Source organism: Ictidomys tridecemlineatus, chromosome X (genome assembly GCF_052094955.1).
Source record: "Ictidomys tridecemlineatus isolate mIctTri1 chromosome X, mIctTri1.hap1, whole genome shotgun sequence".
Classification (NCBI taxonomy): Eukaryota; Metazoa; Chordata; class Mammalia; order Rodentia; family Sciuridae; genus Ictidomys; species Ictidomys tridecemlineatus.
This window is the reverse complement of record NC_135493.1, coordinates 114,882,092-114,903,456: the sequence shown is the minus strand read 5'-3', so window position 1 is coordinate 114,903,456 and position 21,365 is coordinate 114,882,092. Positions and strand designations below refer to the sequence as shown.

The 21,365-nt window shown below is 37.3% G+C and overlaps 1 protein-coding gene across 11 annotated transcripts in view; it reads left to right on the top strand.

The window, feature by feature from the left end:
- Positions 1-21,365, top strand: part of Reps2 (RALBP1 associated Eps domain containing 2) — a 210,590-nt gene that overhangs the window by 115,102 nt on the left and 74,123 nt on the right. For 6 of the 11 annotated variants that reach the window (XR_013431903.1, XR_013431904.1, XM_078035089.1 and 3 more), the window contains exons 7-12: positions 549-612; positions 2,820-2,962; positions 8,579-8,673; positions 14,853-14,888; positions 15,479-15,548; positions 17,283-17,342. Coding sequence is in view for 9 of the 11 variants with exons in the window: in XM_078035089.1 (XP_077891215.1) it covers positions 549-612; positions 2,820-2,962; positions 8,579-8,673; positions 14,853-14,888; positions 15,479-15,548; positions 17,283-17,342 (468 nt within the window). In the remaining 2 variants the exon portion in view is untranslated. The remainder of the gene's footprint in view (positions 1-548; positions 613-2,819; positions 2,963-8,578; positions 8,674-14,852; positions 14,889-15,478; positions 15,549-17,282; positions 17,343-21,365) is intronic. The other 5 variants (XM_078035091.1, XM_078035090.1, XM_021722461.3 and 2 more) reach the window with 3 other exon arrangements.

Sequence of the window (21,365 nt, the reverse complement as noted above, 5' to 3'; positions counted from 1 at the left end):
AATTTGTCTTTTGGATTTTGAATAAAATTTTGCAGTTTTTTTTGGTAATAATGATTTGAAGTAATTATCTGAATTGCATCTGTCATATGAATGTCATTGCTGCTTTTACCTTTTCTTTTTTTTAATATTTATTTTTTAGGTGTAGCTGGACACAATACCTTTATTTCACTTATTTATTTTTATGTGGTGCTGAGGATTGAACCCAGGGTCTCGCAAGTGTGAGGCGAGCGCTTTACCGCTGAACCATAACCCTAGCCCTGCTTTAACCTTTTCTGATGAATATATTCTTTGAAAAGCTGCTTCATATGTTGTTTTTATTTCATCTATCTATCCATCCATCCCAGGGATTGAACCCAGGGTCTTACTATGCTAAGCAAGACATATGCTGCTTTTAGTCCCGTTATTTGTAGTTGTTTTGAGGAACAAGTGTGTTTGTGGTTGTATGGTAGAGGTTGCTGAATGAAAAATGATGATTTATTTGCATATAAATATAAAAGCTGCTCTAGATGAATAATTAATGATTTATTTTAACAATGACTTCTTGATAGGTTCGGTGGCCAAGAACTTCTTCACCAAATCGAAGCTTTCCATCCCAGAACTCTCTTATATATGGTAAGTAGAGTTAATGCCAACTAGTGTCTTTTATCATACATATTCACCCTTTAGTATTTTTTAGTCTTATTTTTGAATGATTTTTTAACACACCGAGTGAACACAATTCAGATTTTTTAAAAAATATTTTTTAGTTGTCGGTGGATCTTTATTTTATTTGCTTATTTATTATATGTGGTGCTAGGAATCGAACCTGGTGCCTCACACATATGAGGCAAGTGCTCTACCACTGAGCTACAACTCCAGCCCCCAGATTTTTGTTGCTATGAAGATTAAGTTATCATATGAAAAGCACAATGAACAGTATCTGCTACACACTATGCACCAGAAGTGTTAACTGATAATGTCCTAATTATTATCCCCATCTCCATTCCATTTCATTCTAAGCAGTTGTGGGCATGTGAAACTTTCTATGTTATATATTTTATTTTCAGATTTTTCTATTTGGTGTGAGGCAAATAACCAGAGGACTTTGAAAGACTATTAGCTATAGTATTTTATACGGCCAGGTGAACAGAAGGTCTAGGAACATTGTGGAATTAAGTTATATTTGACTATACTAGCTGCCTCTGAGCATTTTAAATTTGGCTAGTATTTCTCAGCTGGGCCCTAATTCAGCCTGCAGCTGCAGCATTCACTTACTTTGCTGCTGAAGCTGCTGCAGCTTTTGTTCCAGAAGGGCTGTTGCAGGGATGGTCCAGATGGCTCTATTTGCATCTGTGAAAATACTTGGAGCCATAAACTTCCAGCTGTGTGTGGGCTAGTTCTTCCCCAAGATTGGGCAAGAGATCATGCTGGTATAAATATGTAAAGAAAACATTGGGGTATTTATGTAAAGTTTTTTTCATAAAGATTCATAAAAATTATGATGGGGTTTATGATGGCATGTCATGTTTTGTTCATCTTATTGAAAATTCATTTCAATAAATGTACATGCCAGTGTATCTGGGATTCTGAGCTGGATTTAGGTACTTTGACAATATACACTGGCATTAGCTGTTTTTCAGCAAGCCTTATATTAGGTTTTGAAGCTAGGAGAAAAAGAAATTATCATTTTGAAAAGAATACAGTCTGTTTTGGCAGAATTCCCAGGCTTATCATTATTGGCGTAAGGCTTCCTTTGCGGGGTGGGGTGTCAAGACACATCCATGAAGGCCAAATGACATTTTATGAATCTAGCATTTGAAGAGTTCCCTGACTCCTCATCCTGGGGAGCAGCTGTTTCAGGGTTGGTACATTTTATTGGAGGAGGAGGATATGAATGTCCAAAGGAAAGTTATGTAGCTTATCTTAAGTGATATTTTTTTCTTTCCAACAGCAATACCTTTCTAGTACAATTTTGTATAAGTCTTTATCTCTATGCTTGTCCTGATGCAAGAATTTGTACATCTAACAGATGCTAGTGCTTATGGGGTCTTAGTTCCTTTGGCAGAGAGATTTCTTTTGTGCTGAGTAAAAAGGTCTGTGCCTTGTAGTGGGAACTGTGGCTGAAGCACAAATAAGTCTTTTCAAGACTCCCCTTTTCTTCTTTTTTGTCTTATCTGGTTCCAGCCTTCCCTAGTTGCTAGTTTTATCTTAAAACATAATTCAGTCAATATTTATTGAGCCAATTTGTATTTTCTCAAGAGAGGGAATTCTCAAGCAAAGAACAGTTTGTTGCAAAAATTTACGTGATTTTAAAAGTTCAAGGCTTTCTCTTAAAGCTGGAAAATGAAACACCTATTTCTGTGTTCTGGGTAAACTGCATAATGTCTGCATACACCCTTCCTGTGCCTGTTTTGAGTAACACCTCCAGGGCTCTTTGCTTCATTCCGCCTGCATTTACTGAACGATTGTCATCTAAGCGATTGTCATCTAAGCATGGAATTCTAGGTATTCCTTTTCTTTTTGTGCTATAGTTTGTTGTGCCACCTTTACAATGTTGTAAAACAGAACTGTTGGAGAGCCAAAAGAATTTAAATTTTTATTTATAAAATGCTACTGATGCTGATGCTATTAATTAGCTTTTTTTTTTCTTTCTCTGAGTGGCCCCCTAAGGTTTCAAACGAGTTTAGCCAGTTTTGAGTCCCAACTGTGGTGGTATGGCAGCCATCAAATGGGTTTAGCCAGGAGGGCTTAGGGACTGCCACCAGAGAGCCTGGGAGTTGTGTTTGCATGTTTGAGCCTGAAGCCTCATGGCAGGTATTTCTGACATCTGTTCTATTTAGGGAACTTAGTGATGCTGACTGCGATGGAGCCCTGACTTTGCCTGAGTTCTGTGCTGCATTTCATCTCATTGTGGCTCGAAAGAACGGCTACCCACTACCTGAGGGCCTCCCTCCAACTTTGCAGCCTGAGTACCTGCAAGCAGGTAAGGCCTATTGTACATCATAAACTTTAGGCACTTTCCATGGAGGTCTAATAAAAACTTTTTATTTCTTAATCTCATGTCCAGATATGAGAAACATGGGAAGTCCTTGGTATCTGCAGTTTTCTTTAAGTTGCATTAGACTTTCATATCTTATGACATGAGTAATAGGGCTAAACTGGCTAAGTGGGAATCATCTGTTCTTCCCATTTTAGTTCCCTATGGATTGGGACTGAAGTCATTATCCTTTGTAACAGTTGCAGAATAGACAAATATCAAACCTCTCGTATGATACATAGTGAAGAACAAGGTCTTGTAGAGCCAAGTGTTGACTTGGCATCTTGAGACACTCTCAGTATCTCTAGAATAGGACTCTCTTTTTTTGGCAGGGGGGTATCTGGGGATTGAACTCAGAGGCACTTGACCACTGAGCCACATCCCCAGTTCTTCTTTTAAAATATATATTGTTTAGTTGTAGATAGACAAATACCTTTATTTTATTTTTATGTGGTGCTGAGGATTGAACTCGGTGCCTCACGTGTGCCAGGCTAGAGCTTTACCACTCAGCCACAGCCATGTCCCCCTCCCCTCAGTCCTATTTTGTATTTTATTTTCAGACATGGTCTCACTGAGTTGCTTAGTGCCTCAATATTGCTGAGGCTGGCTTTGAGCTGCTGGGATTAAAGGCCAGTGCCACCCCGCCCAGCAGGACTCTGTTTTTATGCCTAATAAAATACCCCAAACAACTGTTTTGAACCCTTTGGATAGGAGAGAGTCATGGTGAATCCAACATTTGTGTCAGTTCCTTTAAGAGATTAGAAAAATAAAGTATCTCTTATCAAAGGCAGTGGGCACTGGTATGATTTCCATTATTAGAGAAGTGTAGTTTCTATTGAAAAGTTCCAGCTGTTCACCTAGTGCATTCACCTTTCTCATTTTTTAGGGAAGCCCCATTAAAAAATGAGAGCTTAGTCATAGGTGATTATTGGTAAGAGGGAGTGGTATCTAAAGAAACTAACCATTCGTAACTAGAGTATTCTTTCATGAGTGTTTCTAGAAAAGGCCTTATATTGTGTTTCCTTTTCATGGTGATACCAAATCAAAGGGTAAATGTCTCATCTAAGTCAGTCTTGCTGTCTCTGACTCTTCAATGAAAAGAGTGTTATTTTCTGTATTAGATAGGGGGTAGGGAGTCAACCAAAGGAAAGAAACTGCATTGCTGGTGCCAGTAACAGGTAAATATAATCCGTTGAGTGACCCATTCTGGGATTTTTTTTTTAAATGCCCCATAAAATGTACAAAAGTGAGAGATCAAAGAGTAAAAATGACTACTGATTTCAGGTAGGGGACTTTGCTAATACAGCTGCTTTCTGCTTACTCTAGCCTGCTGCCCTTCCTTCAAGGCTAGGGAAGACCCTTATGAATCCCCAGGAGTTAACTTTTAAGTACATGGTATGGTAAACTTCTCTTTCCTCTTTGTCTCTCTGTCTCTCCTTTCTTTTTGATTGTGGCCCAGAAACCCTGACATTCCTGGGATGTATTTGTCAGTTTCTCATTGCTATGACCAAAAGTCCCAACATGAACAACTTAGAGGAGGAAAAGTTTATTTGACTCATGATTTCAGAGGTTTGGCCCATGGTGGATCAACTTCAAAGCTTTGGGCCTGAGGTGGGACAGAACATCATGGCAGAGGGCATGGTGGAGGAAAACTGCTCAGTTTATAACAGCCAGGAAGCAGAGAGAGCTTAGTTCAAGGATCCAGGGATAATGAAATCTCCAAGGGCCCACCCCTTGAGACCTGCTTCCTCTAGTCATACCCTACTTGCCTATAGCTACCACCCATTAATCCACTCATTATTAATCCATCAGATGGATCAATCTGCTGATTAGGTTACAGCTCTCATAATCTAATCATTCTACTCCTGAACATTCCTGCATTGTCTCAAACATGGACCTTTGGGGGCTTCTTTATATCCAATTCATAACATGGGGCTGTCTTGGGAACTGCATGGATTATATTATGAGGGTAGTATAGGGTTAAAGAGAGATCTACTTCTCTTAGGAGTGGGGCCACCTGGAGGTTAACAGCTGGCTAAAGGCCATGATCTGCTCCATGGTTATTTAGTAGCACTCAATACCTTCACAGTTTTCTCTTTTGATCCCTGGTAAGAGTCCTAGGGACCATCCTTGCCTATTTTTTTAAAAAAAATATATATTTTAGATGTTGATGGACTTTTTTATTTTATTCATTTATTTCTATGCAGTGCTGAGAATTGAACCCAGTGCCTCACACATGTTAGATGAGCACTCTACCATTGAGCCACAACCTCCTTTTTTTTCAATTAATTTTTTTAAACAATTGAGATAGGGTCTCATTAAGATACCCTGCTTTGCCTGGAACTCTTAATCCTCTTTCTTTAGCCTCCTGAGTAGCTGGGATCACAGTTGTGCAGCATCATGCTCAGCAGCATTTTGGTGTCTTGATTAATGCTGTTTTATTGTTCTGAAGCCATGTGGCCATGGAACCTATCCACATGTCCTGTCTTCTTATTTGAGAAGTAACTTTGTAGGTATCCAAGTATTTCATGGACTGTTTCAAAAGTCACTGATATAATTTTTAGAAATCTGTTATCTCCAAGGTACAAGTTGTTAATAGAAGAAAAATAACCTCTTGATTCTTTTATTGCTATAAATGGCATCTTATGACTTGCTTATTCAGTAGAGGTGAGGCTATAAAACAGAGAGCCATGTTTGAGAGGCTGAGGTAGGAAGATTACAGGTTTGAGGCCAGCTTGGTAACTTAGCAAGATCCTGTCTCAAAATAAAAAAGGGTTGAAGGCGTACCTCAGTGCTAAAGTACCGCTGGGTTTAATCCCCAGTATGTCAAAAGAAGAATGCCAATCAAGAGATATCTTTTATCGTTTGGAATGAAGCCCCTTGTTTATTTTCTACTGGAGTATGTCAGCATGCATTTATACAGAAACAACTGAAAAATCCATCATATAACTTTCGATTAAACAAAAATCACCCATCCTTTCCAGGGATTGTGGGCTTAATATTGAATATTGAATAATAATTATATAGTTCTAACAGAAAACATGAGGGACCTCATAAACTCCTACCATGCTCAGTAACAGTGTATTTTAGGTAAGTTCTGAGGATTTAGCAGTTAATTTTTAAACACTTTATTAGTCATATTTATCCTAGTATGAAGCTCAAGAAAAGGCCATAGCCATTTAGGTATTCTGTATGCTTTTAGGATCTGAAAATATGAGTGGTCCTATTCATTTTTTTTAATCCCATTTAGCTTTTTTCTGAAGCTTAGCTCTTTACTCATTCCAACATTTTCCTGATTGATTTATATTCAGTCTTTTAAAACATTAATCCAGTTTTTGACAAGATTGTTGAAAAGTATAAATAATGAAACTGAAATTGTATCTGATGTCATTTTACTTGTAATTATGGGAATAATTCCATTTCCCTAACAGTGAAAATTAAAAGGCAGAATTAGAAGTATAAATTGAATTGTTTGGCAGATTACCCATAAGCTGTTTGATACTCAATGTTTTGGTGATTGGGCGAATTCTTATATAATTTTTTTGCTGTCTAGTTTGTTAACAAAATATCAAGTATTTACTATGTATGTGACACTCTGTTATTCTCTGTGATCTGAATGCAGAGAATAAGAGTGCCTACCTGCATAGAATGTGTGGGCAATTATAAGATAGATGTTAAATAAACTCAAAGATTATGTCATTGGAACCAGGGATAAGTGCTGTGAAGGAGAAATCCAATTGAATTTAAAGAGAGTGCATAACTTTAGGGGAGATCTCCTTAAATGTTTGAGATGAGATGTGAAGAATGAACTAGGGAAGGTTCTGGAGGCTAAGAAGGAGGAGGGGGCGCTGGGAAGAGGGAACAGCATGTATGCTGGAGAGGCACTGACAGGGGGCTTAGAGCACAAGAGAAATAGAAATTGTAGGCCTCTAGCTGAAGTTCACAGAGGAATAGAGGTTTGGATGAAGCTGACAAGGAAGGTAGGGAACAAATTGCGGGCAATAATATTGATCTGTATTTGGCAGGAAAGTGATGGAATCCTGTTTGAAATGATCCTGCTGATTGCCCTCTAGAGGACAGGTTTTGAGGGGCAAGGGTGGAAACTAAGACCCAGCTAAGGTAGCAGTTCAGTCAGGAGCAGCAGGGGTCTTACACTGGGGAAGTGATGGTGGAGATGGAGAGATGTAGATACATTGAAGAGAGATTTTGCAGTTAAGTGTTGTCTCTTGTAGTTTTTGAAAATGTTAGCTTTCTGCATAAGTCCTTTCATGATAAGGCATTGACCTCCAAGATCTCGTCAGAGGACTGATTGGTAGACTAGAAAAATAAATCTGGTGTTGTTTAAAACTGTTCTTGGGACTGAATTGAAGAACAGGGCTTTGAAAGGTGTTTTGTTGAGTTTTTAGTCAAGGAAACAGACCATCAGGTGTGGTTAGAAAAGTCTAATTTGCCCCATTTGAAATTCAGTGAAATTCAGAGCAGAACAAGCAAATGAATAAATTAAAGTGCTTATATTCAACTCCATGTGGTAGCTGAGAGTTGGGCCAGCCCTTTATTGCAAAGTGATGTTTGCATCTCACTCCCTACTGGAGCAGGAAAGTGGGTAAAGATTAAAAACAATGCCAATCCATTGTTCATATTTGATTCAAAAAATCTTTTTAAAATGTTGCATTAAAATTTGACTCCTTAGTAGCTTTTCTTGACAAATTTGATTTGTAGCTTCTGTTTATTATCTACCCCAGTCTGCTTTTCCTTTTTAGGACACTGACAAAGTTTCTAGCTGTTATTTCCTTCCTAACTACTTTGCGACAAAGTAGTGAAGCAGTTTCTTTTTCTAAAAAATAGCCTGACTTTTAGGTTATTAACTTATCCCAAGTATCATGGTTTTCCCTGATGCAAATTCACTCTGCTACCCAATTAATAGCCACTGTCATTTTTATATGTTAGAAGAAACTCATAATGTGATTCTTCTTTCCTTGTAAATCACCAAGATTTTTTGCTTTTTATTTTTGTTGGTTCTGCTACACAAAGAGGTAATTACTTCATAAAGTTATCTTAGTCATAAGATTTACATCATTATAAGATCATGTTTATTTCCAGTAATAACTAAAATGAAGTATTTCTCTTAACTTATGTTTATAGTATTTGAACTATCACCATAGTTACTACAATTAAAACTTATGCTAGTGGCATAGTTAAGACAATATATTGTGATAGTGATGGTTACTTTGGAAAACAACTACTCAGTTGTAACATGGAGTGCTAAGAGCATGAACTCTTGCTGGACTTGAAGGAGTTAAAGTTTTTGATCTTCATTTATTACCTATATGAATTTGAGTAAATCGCTTCACTTCCCTGTTCCTCAGTTTTTCACATGTGAAGTGGGGATAATAGAAGTACTGGGTTGCATTTGTAAAGAACTTAAAATACTACTTCAACATGATTGTTTTATAGGTAGTACATAGGAGTGAACAGATTTTGTTGTTATACATAACAAGTTCAGAAACATGATTAGAAACACTACTCTGGCTACAGTAAATATTCTCTTTTCTTTCTTCTTAGCTTTTCCTAAGCCCAAGTGGGACTGTGCATTATTTGAGTCTTATTCTGAATCAATGTCAGCAAACCAACAACCTCGTGACTTGAATCGGATGGAGGTAAAAGATCTTTTGATGTTAATAAATAAGGATGTGTATAGAATTAAATCATTAGCGTATGTTCTTTACAAACTCAGGGAAATTAACTTTTATAACATTTTCTCTTCACGCTTGGTAATTACTTTGAGAACTAGCCTTTCAAATCTAAAAACTGGGTGCACCTATTATTAGTACCAGGGATTGAATCCAGCAGTGTTCAACCACTAAGCCAAATCACCCATTTAAAAAAAATTTTAGAGATAGGGTCTTGCTAAATTGCTTAGGGACTCGCTAAATTGCTGTGGCTGGGTTTGAACTTGCAGTTGTTGCGCCACATGCCCACCACTTATAATTATTCTTTTATCTTCTCCCTTGGACGACATTTGGTGAAGTAAGCAGTATCTCTTCATCTTCTAGAGGTAAAATTTAGATATAGCCAAACTAAGCCAAAAAATGTTAGCCAAGTTATTTACTTTAACCTAGTAAATAATTTATGTTTTTAATTACTAAACATTAGTAATGTATAATGAACCATAATAGTTTGAAAAAAGATTTGAGATGTATATTGGTCCCCAGATCACATTCAGACTTTCTCAGAGTTTTAAACTTTTGGACCAAATGAGGGCTGATTTGAATGATCCCCAAAGAAACTTGGGATTCCCACAATATTGAGCCATGAATGGAAGGACATAGCCACATATTTAGTGATCCTTAGCTATAGATCAATAAATTGGAGTTGTTATTATCACCACTATGTTATCATTATTATCACCATCATCATCACTACCATCACTATTGTGATTTCTATTTATGATACCTGCTGTTTCCTTTCTAACAAGCAATCTGGAGATGGGGCTTAGGATGCAGCCTAGTATTCTAGTGTACTAGAATAGTACACTTGAGGCCCTGGGTTCAATCCCCAGCACCAAACAACAAAAACAATAAAACAGAACTCTGGAAATGTTTCTTTAAAAATTTAAAAAATTTAATTGACATATAATAGTATGCATATTTATGGGGTACAGTATGATAATTCATTACTTGTAATGATCATATTAGAATATAAAAACGTCTAAATAAATGAAGCTTATCTACAGACTCCAGTTAGGGTCATCTGACCCTAGTTTGAACCACTGTAAGATGGTATAAATCAAAGGCAGGGAACAGGACATTTCTTTCATTTCTTATGACTGCCTGCATGTGATTAGCTACTCTCATACCTGGCTCTTGTGCATATAATTGTATGTTATTGATTTCATCCTTTACTCCCTTATGAGCCAATCAAACATGCCTCTTCAGTCCCTCTGATTAACATCTCTCTTTGCTGCTCTGCTACACTTTCTTTGAGTTGTAGCTTTCCTGGTGCTTTATTCAGCTGCCCCTCTTCTGTAAAATTATTGGGTTGGTTGGTGGGTGATTTTTACTCTTTGTATACGAGCATATTGTTTCAACTTACCACAGTATTAGATGGTCTTTGCCCTTCCATTAGAGACAATACTTTTTTTTTTTTTGGTAGAAATTATGCTGCTGACTCATGTTGCTTTCCCTACGTAGTCACTTATGATTTTTCTAAAAGTAAAGAAGACCAAATATGCACATGGCCATAAGGTCTGTTTCTCTCACACACACACACACACACACTCTCTCTCTCTCTCTCTCTCTCTCTCTCTCTCTCTCTCTCTCTCTCTCTCTCTCTCTCTCTCTCTCTCACACACACACACACACACACACACATTCTGTCTTTGATGACATTATGTATATGTATATTCACCTTTGTGGATGTTTCGTGCAGCTAGTTTCATATAGGTTTTTTTTTTGTGTGTGTACCAGGGGTTGAACTCCGGGGTGCTTAACCATTGAGCCACATTCCCAACCCTTTTTAATATTTTATGTAGAGACAGGATCTTGTTAAGTTGCTTAGGGCTTCACTAAGTTGCTGAGGCTAGCTTTGAATTTGGGTTCCTCCTTCTGTGGCCTTCTGAGTCACTGGGATTATAGGCATGCATCATGATGTCCGGCAAGTTTTATATACTTTTTTATGATTTAACCGACCTCTTTGGGGAGAAGGGGTTAAAAACTGCCTATTCTTTTTTTCTTTCTTTTTTTTGTCCAAATAAGAAAGCAAAACAACAAAAGCCCCCCCCCCCCGCCCGCCGTGCGCCTCAACCAAATTGATATTTTTGAGGATGAGGTGTGTTTTTAAGATAATGAGTGTTGTAAATAGAATTCAAGGATGAAGTAATAATGTTAATTGATGGTTTGTCCACTTAAGAAGTATAGGTTGGATTTTAAAAGCTAATGATTAAATATTTTATGTTCTTCTAAACTGTTACTCATTGTTTTTTCTACCAGTCTTTTAATCTATCATAAATGCATGGATTTTAAATATATTTTGGTACCAGCCCTGTGAGTAATGAGTCCAGTATAGATATTTGTGTTGTGAATGAATGCTGATCAAGATTTCAGGTGATGAGAGGTTTTCATAGCAGTACCTCTCTAAAGACAAGGAGAGCTATAACCCTCTACTTATTTTCATCAAGAATTCTAGATTTATGCTATATCCATCTATTAATATACCATAACGAATCCTGCTTTCATATAATTAAAATGTACTAATTAAAGTAATATGATAATAATGATAATGATGATGATGATAATAATAATAATAACGACCAGTAGAGGATTTGGATCAGGGGGAAGGAGGAGAGGAAGGAAAGGGAAGGTACCAGGAATGAGATTGATCAAATTATGTTATGTGCATGTATGGATATGGCATAATGAATCTCACCATTATGTATAATTATAATGTACCAACAAAAAGAATAATAGATTTAATTTCAAGTATATTCCTCTTTAGCAGTGTTTTTTAGATTACTGATTTCTTTCTTTTTGAAAACAACTTTATTGATAAAAAAAATTCACAAACCATACCCATGTAAAGTATACAGCTGAGTAGTTTTTTGTGTATTAACTGTTATTCACCCATCACTAAAGTCTAATTTTAGAACATTTTCAGCATCCCAAAGAAAACCCCTGTACTTGTTATTAGTCATTTGCCATTGCCCCTTCCCCACCAGCCTCTAATAACCACTAAAGCAGTTCTTGTTTCTGGATTTGCGTAGTCTGGACATTTCATATAAATGGAATTATATAATATGTGGTGTTTTATGATTTTTTTTATGATTGGTTCTTTTGTGTGTGTGTGTGTGTGTGTGTGTGTGTGTGTGTGTGTGTGTGTGTGGTGCTGGGGAATTTATCCCAGTGCCTTGTGCATGCAAGGGAAGCACTCTACCAACTGCGCTGTATCCGTAGCCCATGATTGGTTCTTTAACTTAGCATTTATTTATTTATTTATTTATTTATTTATTTATTTATTTATTTATTTATTTATTTAAGATTTACTCATGTCATAGCACGTTCCAGTGCTTCAGTCCTTTCTGTGGTTGAATAGTGGATATGCCCCATTTTCTTGTTCATTCAGTAGTTGAGGGATATTTGGATTGTTACCTCTTTGGCTCATAAAAGTAATGCTGCTTAATATATGTAATGCTGCTATAAACACACGTGTAAGTTTTTGTGTGAACGTTTTCCTTTTTCTTTGGAGCATACCTAAGTATAGAATTGTTGGGTTGTACTGTAACTCTTTCTTCTTGAGTTACTGCTAAACTTCTTTGCAAAGTGGCTGTCCTGTTTTATGTTCTCGCACCAGCTGTGTGTGAGGGTTCCAATTCGCCACCATCCTTGGTTACATTTGTTATTATCTTTTTCATTTTATCTATCCTGATGGAATGAAGGGGCATCTCATTGTGTTTTTAAAAAAATTTTTTTTAGTTGTCAAGGAAACTTTATTTTATTATTTATATGCAGTGCTGAAATCGAACACAGAGCCTCACACATGCTAGGAAAGTACTCTACCACTGAACCACCACCCCAGCCCCTCATTGTGGTTTTAATTTGATTTTCTAAATGACTAATGATGTTAAGCATCTCTTCATGTGCTTATTAGCAATTTGTGTATCGTTGGTGAAATATCTATTCAAATCCTTTGTTCATTTTTAAATTGGTTTATTTGTCTACTATTGATTTTGTAAGTGTTCTTGTGCGTCTGTGTGTTGTCTAAAATAACTATTGCCTAATTCAAGATTTTGAAGACTTACTACTATGTTTTCTTCTAAGTATGTTATAGTTTTAAGTTTTGTATTTAGGTCTATGATCTATTTTGAGTTAATTTTTGTGTTAGCTCTGAAGAAGATGTCAAATTTCATTCTTTTGTGTATTGATATAGAGATGTCCCAGCACCATTTATTTAAAGGATAGTTTTTCCCATTGAATTGTTTTATAAAAATTGATCACCTGTAAAAATACAGGTTTATTTCTGTATTTTCAGTTCTGTTCCATTTATATCTATATGTTTATGGTTATGCCAGTATCATATTATCTTTATTTCTGTAATTTTGTGGTAAGTTTTGAAATTGAACATGTGATCTTTTTTCTTCATGAATATTTTGGTATTCTAGCCCCCTTGTATTTCCATATGAAGTTTAAGGCAAGCTTGTCAAATTCTGTCCAACCCTCCAAAAACCCAAGAAAAGAACAAACCAAAAACTTTCACAATAATTAACCAAGAAGAATTGCAATGAATGTAGATCAATTTGAAAGAGACTGCCATTTAATAAGTCTTCTGATGAATGAACATGAGATATCATTCCATTTGTTTAGATTTTACATTTTCCAACAAACTTTATAGAATTTAAAAATCTGTATTGTCTATTCACAAATCAGTTTCTTCTTCAAAGAGGTCTGATTTATAATCTATGTGGGAGCAGACAATGAAAGAAGACATTGTAAGATAAATTGTCTGTTCTACTGGAGCTAGTTGGCTTTGATTAGGAAACTATATCTAGAGGCTTCATTGTAATGCCAAGAATTACCTGAGGATTGTTAAATCCTAGATCAGGTTACCACAAGTAGTACGGTAACCTCAATTTTTGGAATAGTTTAAAAATAGATGCATTGCTTATCTTTCTGGGGTTGCTCAAGTTTTGAGGTGTAAACCAGTTAACCTTTTGAGCATCAAACTGTTCCAAAAATTTACTTTTCTTCCCTTAAATTTTAAAATTTATATTTATTTTTGTTTTTAATGTGTTCAAAATGTAAAGAATACCAAAAAGCATTTGTTGATGAATCCTTCTTTTATTCCTTTCCTCCATCTAATGAGTAACCTTTCATTCTTATCTTTCCAGAATTTATATAAATAAAATTAAATAATAATAATATTTGCTTTATCAGAGGTTTTAGAGTGCATATTTTTCTAGTCTTATTGAGATATAATTGACAAAAATCATATATATTTGTGATGTTTTGATAAAAGCATGCTAAAATCATTACCATAATCAAGCTAATTAACATATCTGTCACCTCATGAAGTTCTTTTTTTTGGGATGGTGACAACATTTAAGATCTGGTCTCTTAGCAATTTTCAAGTATACTATGCATTATTATTAACTAAAGTTAGTGTGCATGTTGAGAGTTTTTAAGAAGTAAGTTTATTGTAAGCAGATTTTAAACAATTTTAAATTAATTCATACTTGATCAGTTTAAGATTCATCATTAAGTGATGACTTCCCTCAAATGTGAATTAGGAGAAAAGTTTATTTGCTCATCAATAAAGGTCTCTCATTTTATATCAAGGTGTCTATTTTAATCAGGGTTGGACATCCTCTGCATGACAGATCCTGGCAAATACCCATGTTTTGGGGCCACTTAACAGAACCTCTCCGTGGGAGACCAACCTTACACGTGACTGAGTACACTCCCTGGCTGGGTGCTGAGGCACTCAGTCACAGAAATGTGGCAGAGCTTTCCCCACCCTTCTTGGGTGCCAGGGTGGCTGTCTCGTGCATGGGTGTGTCTTGCTACAGCCCCATGGGTGAAGCTACGCTCACCTGTTCCTTTGTAATATAACCCCTTGCCCTGTTTAGGATAGAATCTTCCATGGAAGTGCCTTGTGTGTGTCCCCTTCTCTTACTTGCCCTTGGGTGTGGCCTACCCAGGTGTCAGTCAACCTGCTGACAGTGGACATCATGAAGATAGACTCAGCCCCCTGAAACCTGACCCCTTGCCTCATTTGAATAGCTTCTCCTCAATAAAAGGGGTCAGCGCGTGCTCTCGCTCTCTCTCTCTTTCTGCGGACCCTTAAGGTCAGAGGAGCCTTCACAGCGATCCCAAAGAAAAAGGTATTTGTGTCTTTTGTGTGGTTATTTCGTGCAGTCCAGTTAGCCCAGTTTATCTGGAGTGACCTCTGAGCCTTTTAGTTGCGAGAACAGAAACCCGGCACCTCTCTCTGCTTGTTAAAAAGTACGTAAAGGCCAGGTTCATACTTGGCTGACTGGACAAGTGCTATTCAATTCTCTGGCTGAATCTCAGTCCAGATTTGAATTTAATGTAGGATTCATACATGTGATCTGAATCATTATTTCTTTCCTCTGTATATGAAAAAATTCAATAGAAATTATCTTTTTATAAAATTTTCTTTTAATTGTAGATGGACACAATATCTTTATTCATTTATTTTTATGTAGTGCTGAGGATTGAACCTTGTGCCTCACATGTGTGATGCAAGTGCTCTGCCACTGAGCTACAGCCCCAGCCCAATAGAAATTACCTTATGCCTCACTAGGAACCTAAAATAAATAAATATATTAAGCAGTGTAGCTTACTGAAGACAGAGCTTTGGCTATAAATATAGCTTTTCAAACATTTTCATCGTATGTGCACATCACTTTCTATTCCAGCTTGTATAATTCACTTGTTTTTCTTTTCCAAGAAGACATCTGTTAAAGATATGGCTGACTTTCCTGTTCCTACCCAAGATGGGACTGCTGATGACAAACAAGGTACGAAAAGAATGAGTTTCCCCCCCCCTTCAAAGACATTCTTCCTTTGTTTCCTTATCTATTTCTTTTTGAATGGCCGACTTCTAGAGCAAGTGAGAACAGTTCTCGGCATGTAAAGTCATTATGCAATAGTTCAAATTGTTTTTTATAAAACAATAGTTTATAAAGTAGTAGAAAGAGCTTGGGTGTTCAGATCTCCTCATTTCATTAAACCCTTTGTCACTATTGATTTCAGGCTATTCTGACACCTTACAGTGGAATCTGGTCTTATGAATTAGAAAATGAAGTGGAAATAACAGCAAGCTCAGAATCTTGTGCTGGCAGATATGATCCCAGAAAATCAATGTAAATGTACATTTGTACACAGGTGTAATCCGTGAGGAAATTCTCTTTTCGGCCAAGCCTCTGTGCCAGCGCTTTATCTTTTTCTCAATGTTTTTTTTTTTTTTCCCCCTCTTTGGAGGTCTGACATCGAGCTCAGCCACAATTTGCCTTTTTTTTTTTTTTTTTTTTTTGTACCAGGGTTTGAACTCAGGGGCACTCCACCACTATCCAGAGCCCTATTTTATATTTAGAGATAGGGTCTCACTTAGTTGCTTAGCCCTTCACTGTTGTTGAGGCTGGCTTTGAACTCAGGATCCTCCTGCCTTAGCCTCCTGAGTGGCTGGGATTACAATGTACCGCCGTGCCAGCAACACAATTTGCCTATCTTATTGAGAAGCCATGCAGCATAGTGTTCCATGTTAGAGCTACTGTCTAGGACTGGGGATATAGCTCAATTGGAAGACTGCTTGCCTCATATGCATAAGGCCCTGCAGGGTTCAATCCCCATTACCACTGGGGGGAAAAAAAAAGAGCTACCATCAAGCACAGGGATGAGTTGGCTTGCAATAGTAGGAAGGCCCCTTTCCTCCAAGCCCGGTACTTTGCATAATGCTTTCATAATCTACCAGCACCTTCCTCATATGCTGTTTTATTCAGTCCTTACAAAATTGACATATTCTATCACCTAAAATTTAGAGATAAGTAAACTGAAGTTCATGCGGTATGAATTATTTACTTGTACAAAAAAGCAAAGGAACTGGAACAAGAAGTAAGAATTTCTAAATCTCAAGCCAGCATTCCATCTGTTATCTGATAATGATTCACTACCTTTGAATGAGAAAAGCTTATCTGAAGTGAAGCTATTTCAGGTTTTATTGTTGAGACTTGCCATTGATTCAGCTTTCATAGGGGTTAAACCTGAATAATAAGTTTTTCATTAAGCAACAATAATTTTATGCTTTTTATTTAAATATTTGCTTAGAAGAGGCAGATGAAATAGACAGTGGATGTAGCCCTGTGTGTTCTCATCACTCTCCTAACTGGTGGATCTTAGTCTTGACGCATAGTGGAATCACCACTGGGTGAACGGTGAACTCTGAAAATATTTTAGCCTGGGTTTCACTCCAGATAGTCTCATGCCATTGACCTGGATGTCAGGAACGAAAGAGGGGAATTTCTCCTTCTTCCTGATATTGCTCTGTGTAGGAGGAGAACCTATTTCCATGTTGCAGGAGGTCTTTATTGTTCTAATAAATGCTGTATCAACTTTTAGAGATTTGGAAGATCTGTTTTAATAAGTGACAACTAGAGATTCTTTCTTTTAACAGAATATACCTCAGAAGTAAACTTTCATAGGTTTTTTGTTCTTTTTTCTTCCTTCTCTGTGTTCTCAAAAAATGAAACAAACAGCGCTAGCCTTGAAAAATACTATGAATGAAGCTCCACCAAAGGACGTGTCTGAAAATTCAGGTAGGAGAAAATCATTTTAATATACTTTCTATATTAACATTTGTAGCTAAAAAAAATAGTTGTGACAAGATTGCTCCCTCTGCAATAGTATGTCTGTTTCTCTCTAAATACTTGTCTTGTGTTTTGTTATAAGGAAACCCTTTTGACCTTCTACCCTTTTTCTGTTTTTAGATATGAGAAGAAGGTGACTTGTTTTTAAGTTGTGAATTTAGGTTTCATTGACAGGATCACTTATTTTGAATTTAGGGTCTTGCTAAAAAAGTACAAAATTAAGAAGATATGGGGTTGAGATGATTTCAACAAGACGTAGTTTCTGTGTAGAGCAAGGAACTATAAGGTAAGTTAAGTGGAGGCTCAGAGTAGGTATTTTCCATTTCCAAAGCAAAAATCTCAAATATTTTTCTTATACTTCAGCACCAGGAAGGCAAGTATATGTACTTATACATGGAGTGGATTCCAAGGAGACAATAAAAAAACTGGGATGTCCTTTTTTGAAAAGGTGGAACTGTGTTTATGGATCCATGTAGAATGGCTGGGCTTCTGTCCTCAGCTCTCTCCTGGTGGAGCCGTTGTTGAACCAAGATGAACCCAGTTTAAAACTGAGAGACTATAGAAGGCATTAATAGTTGGAACTCTGGTTGTGAGGACATGAAGAACTTGCTGCTTTCTCTTTTACTATTATTTCTCTTGCTTTTTAAATAAGTAAATCATGTTTGTTGTGATTAGCTGGCTATTTCCCAGGCTTATGTGTTTAAAATTGGGAAAGAGAAATCAATATAATATTGAAACTTTGATAAAATATTTCCCAACTAATGTCATTTAGGGTTTAAAAAGGATAGTGGGAGGAAGAAGAGGAAGCAGCAGGAGGTTGGATCAGAGGAGGAAGAGAGAGGGTGTAGAGAAGGAGAGGTGGAGAAAAAATTATGAATGAGAATACATGCTTGATTTTAGTGATAAGGGCCTGAGAAATCTGTATTTTTAGTCAGCTCCGAGGTGATTCTGGTTTGCAGCTTCTTTGGAGAACCACTAGCTCTAGAAAGTGATGCTGCAAAATAGAAAATGAAGGTTATAGATCAGTCATGACTCCAGAAGTGATGTGAATTCCCAGGCCTAATTTTGATTTTTGAGATTTGTTTGGATTCATTCATCATAGGGAGAATGCTCTGTTTGTATAGGCTAAATGCCTAAGGCTAATCCTTTCCAGCTCTAATTTTTTTTTTAGAGAGAGAGAGAGAGAGAGAGAGAGAGAGAGAGAGAGAGAGAGAGAGAGAGAGAGAATTTTTAATATTTATTTTTTAGTTCTCGGCGGACACAACATCTTTGTTGGTATGTGGTGCTGAGGATCAAACCCAGGCCGCGCACATGCCAGGCGAGCACGCTACCGCTTGAGCCACATCCCCAGCCCCTCCAGCTCTAATTTTTGATGCTTATGTGGATGCTTCCAAATTTTTGCAAACTTCATGTCATGGTATTAGTAAAAACTGTTTAAATTTGAATAGATGCTTTTCCAACAGCCCTTGAGCATTCTAACTCTTCCTATTTTGTCCTCCAGGGATTTCAGCATGAGATCAAGTACTCTCTAAGGGATGAGCTTTAAATCTCATTTTTTAAAAAGTATATTTATTTTTAGTTAGAAGGTGGACACAATACCATTTTATTTTATTTATGTGGTGCTGAGGATAGAACCTAGGTCCCCACATATGCGAGACACACACTCTACTGCTGAGCCCCAGCCCCCCAAATCTCATTTTTAACGTTCCTTGATTAGGATTTGGCATCATCAAGCAAAACCTAACAGGTGTACCAAAGTACATGATGTGTATCTAAATTCATTTCACACTGTGCCTGGGAGCATGCTGCGTGTTTTCCAATTTGTTCTAACCATTGCTGCCCCTTTCTGGATATGATGGAATTCCTTATTTCAAACTTATTTAATATCTCCTTTCCTAAGAAATGCTTTATTTCCTCATGGGAGACACAAGAGTCTTAAGGTAGTAATTATACTTCTGGTTATTGGTCCATGTCCTGAAAGAATTCACTTCAGTTCAGTTGCTGCCTTTTAGAAGGTTAATATTTAAACTTCTCTCTCTTCCCATTCCTATTTCCTGGAAAGATGATATGCCTGGAGTGTTCCAGGAAGATATCATTTTTCCCTTTCTCCAGCTAAGTGAGAAGCTGTGATTCATCCACTGAATTCTTGAATCCACAACACAATGTACCCTTACCATTTTTGCAGATATCCATATGCACTGAGCCAGGCCTTCAGAGGCTTGGAGGCTGATAGAAGAGTTAAGTATAATAGAGAAGTCCAGCCTCTTCTAGTCTGAAACCCAGGGAGACTTACCATGACTTACCTTGGATACATTTTTGCAGGTGGATGGGGAACCATCTCCTTACTCTGCTCTCGACAGTTGGTGGTAATAATGGTAATAATAATGAAGTGGTGGTAATAATAATATAGACAATGAAGGTGATGTGGTGGGTGATAGATGAGAGGGTAATATGTTATCATGGAATAAGGGCATTCCTTGTTAAATATTTTTTTCCATATACCCTTTCCCTTTTAATTGCTGAAAGTGTTTATATTAGTGGTGTCTAAGAGATTTCTTACTCAATACCCTATTCCAACCTAATTCAACCAAGCACACTGCACAGTGGCAGTCTTTATCTTGATGTCTCTGGGTCATGCTGAGGTGTTTTAGACTGGTTTGCCTACATAATGTTGCTTTCAGATTGCTTTTGGTGATTTTAGGGGCTGCTCCATTGCCAGCAGTCACCCCATGGTCTCACTGCTGTAGAGAAGTTCTCTCCTTCCATTACCTGTACCAAATTTGCTGTCCCGGAAGGAACTAAATTTAGAAACCAGATTTCCAACATTGAAATAGCAGGAAACTGTATTTGTATTTATGAATTCTATGACAGTAACAACTTGCAACTCTACAGTACATTCAGTATTTTTTTTTTGTATCTTTACCTTCTTTTCTGCCCCTGTGAGAAAGGGGCTGCATTTTTATTGTCTTCACTCTGTAGGTAATGAAACTGAGGTTCAGGGAGGTAACAACAGCTAGTTAATGTCATGGTAAGGAGGAGCACCTAGGTTTCAGGACTCCTGGCCTGGACTCTGGTCTTGTCTCCCCATTGCTCATCCACACCCTCACCCCCTATGTCTATCTGTCTTATCTTTTATGAGCAGGGCTCACCCCTACTTTCACACCCATCCCTACACCAGCAAAAAGACAAAGATAATGACAGTTGACAAAGGAATTAACGGTTACCATGGTCTGGTTTGGGGAACAGTATTTTAACACCACCAGGATTTCTCCTACCCAATTACTTCTTGAAAGCATTGGAGCCCAAGGGAGAAGAGGAATACAGAGCCAGTGGTAGTTAGTCTGCCCAGAGACTTATTCTCAGCTACGTGGTGAGTCTGGCCATATGTTGGCTTCCCTGCAGCCCCAATGCTGGCTCTTTTTTGTTTGTTTGTTTTTTGGCAGGTATCCAGGATTGAACTCAGGGGCACTCAACCACTGAGCCACATACCTAGCCCTATTTTATATTTTATTTAGAGAATGAGTTGCTTAGCATCTCGCTGTTTCTGAGGCTAGCTTGTGATCTTCCTGCCTCAGTCTCCTGAGCCACGGGGATTATAGGTGGTGTGCCACCTCACCTGGCTCTATTTCAGTTGTTTGGAACTGAAAAATGCCAGTGTTCTTACTACAGTAAGCCAAAATGCTTAGATTGGAGAAATGTGTCTCTTTTGCAGCTGACCACGTCTAAGAGGAATATTTCTTTGTGTCTTGTTAGCATTTATGAGGATTTTCAGCTCCCTTTTCTGCCCTGCTTATTTAACTCAAGGATTTTAATAATCATCATCAATTCAGCAGGCTTCTTCAAACCAAGGAGGGTTTTTATCTTTGGAGCCATGTAAGAGGATGGAATAATGCAGTGAGACATTTTCTTTTGGAAAAATTTGTGAAAACAAATGAGCAAATTATACTCTCCTTGTTTCTCATTAGTAGCACT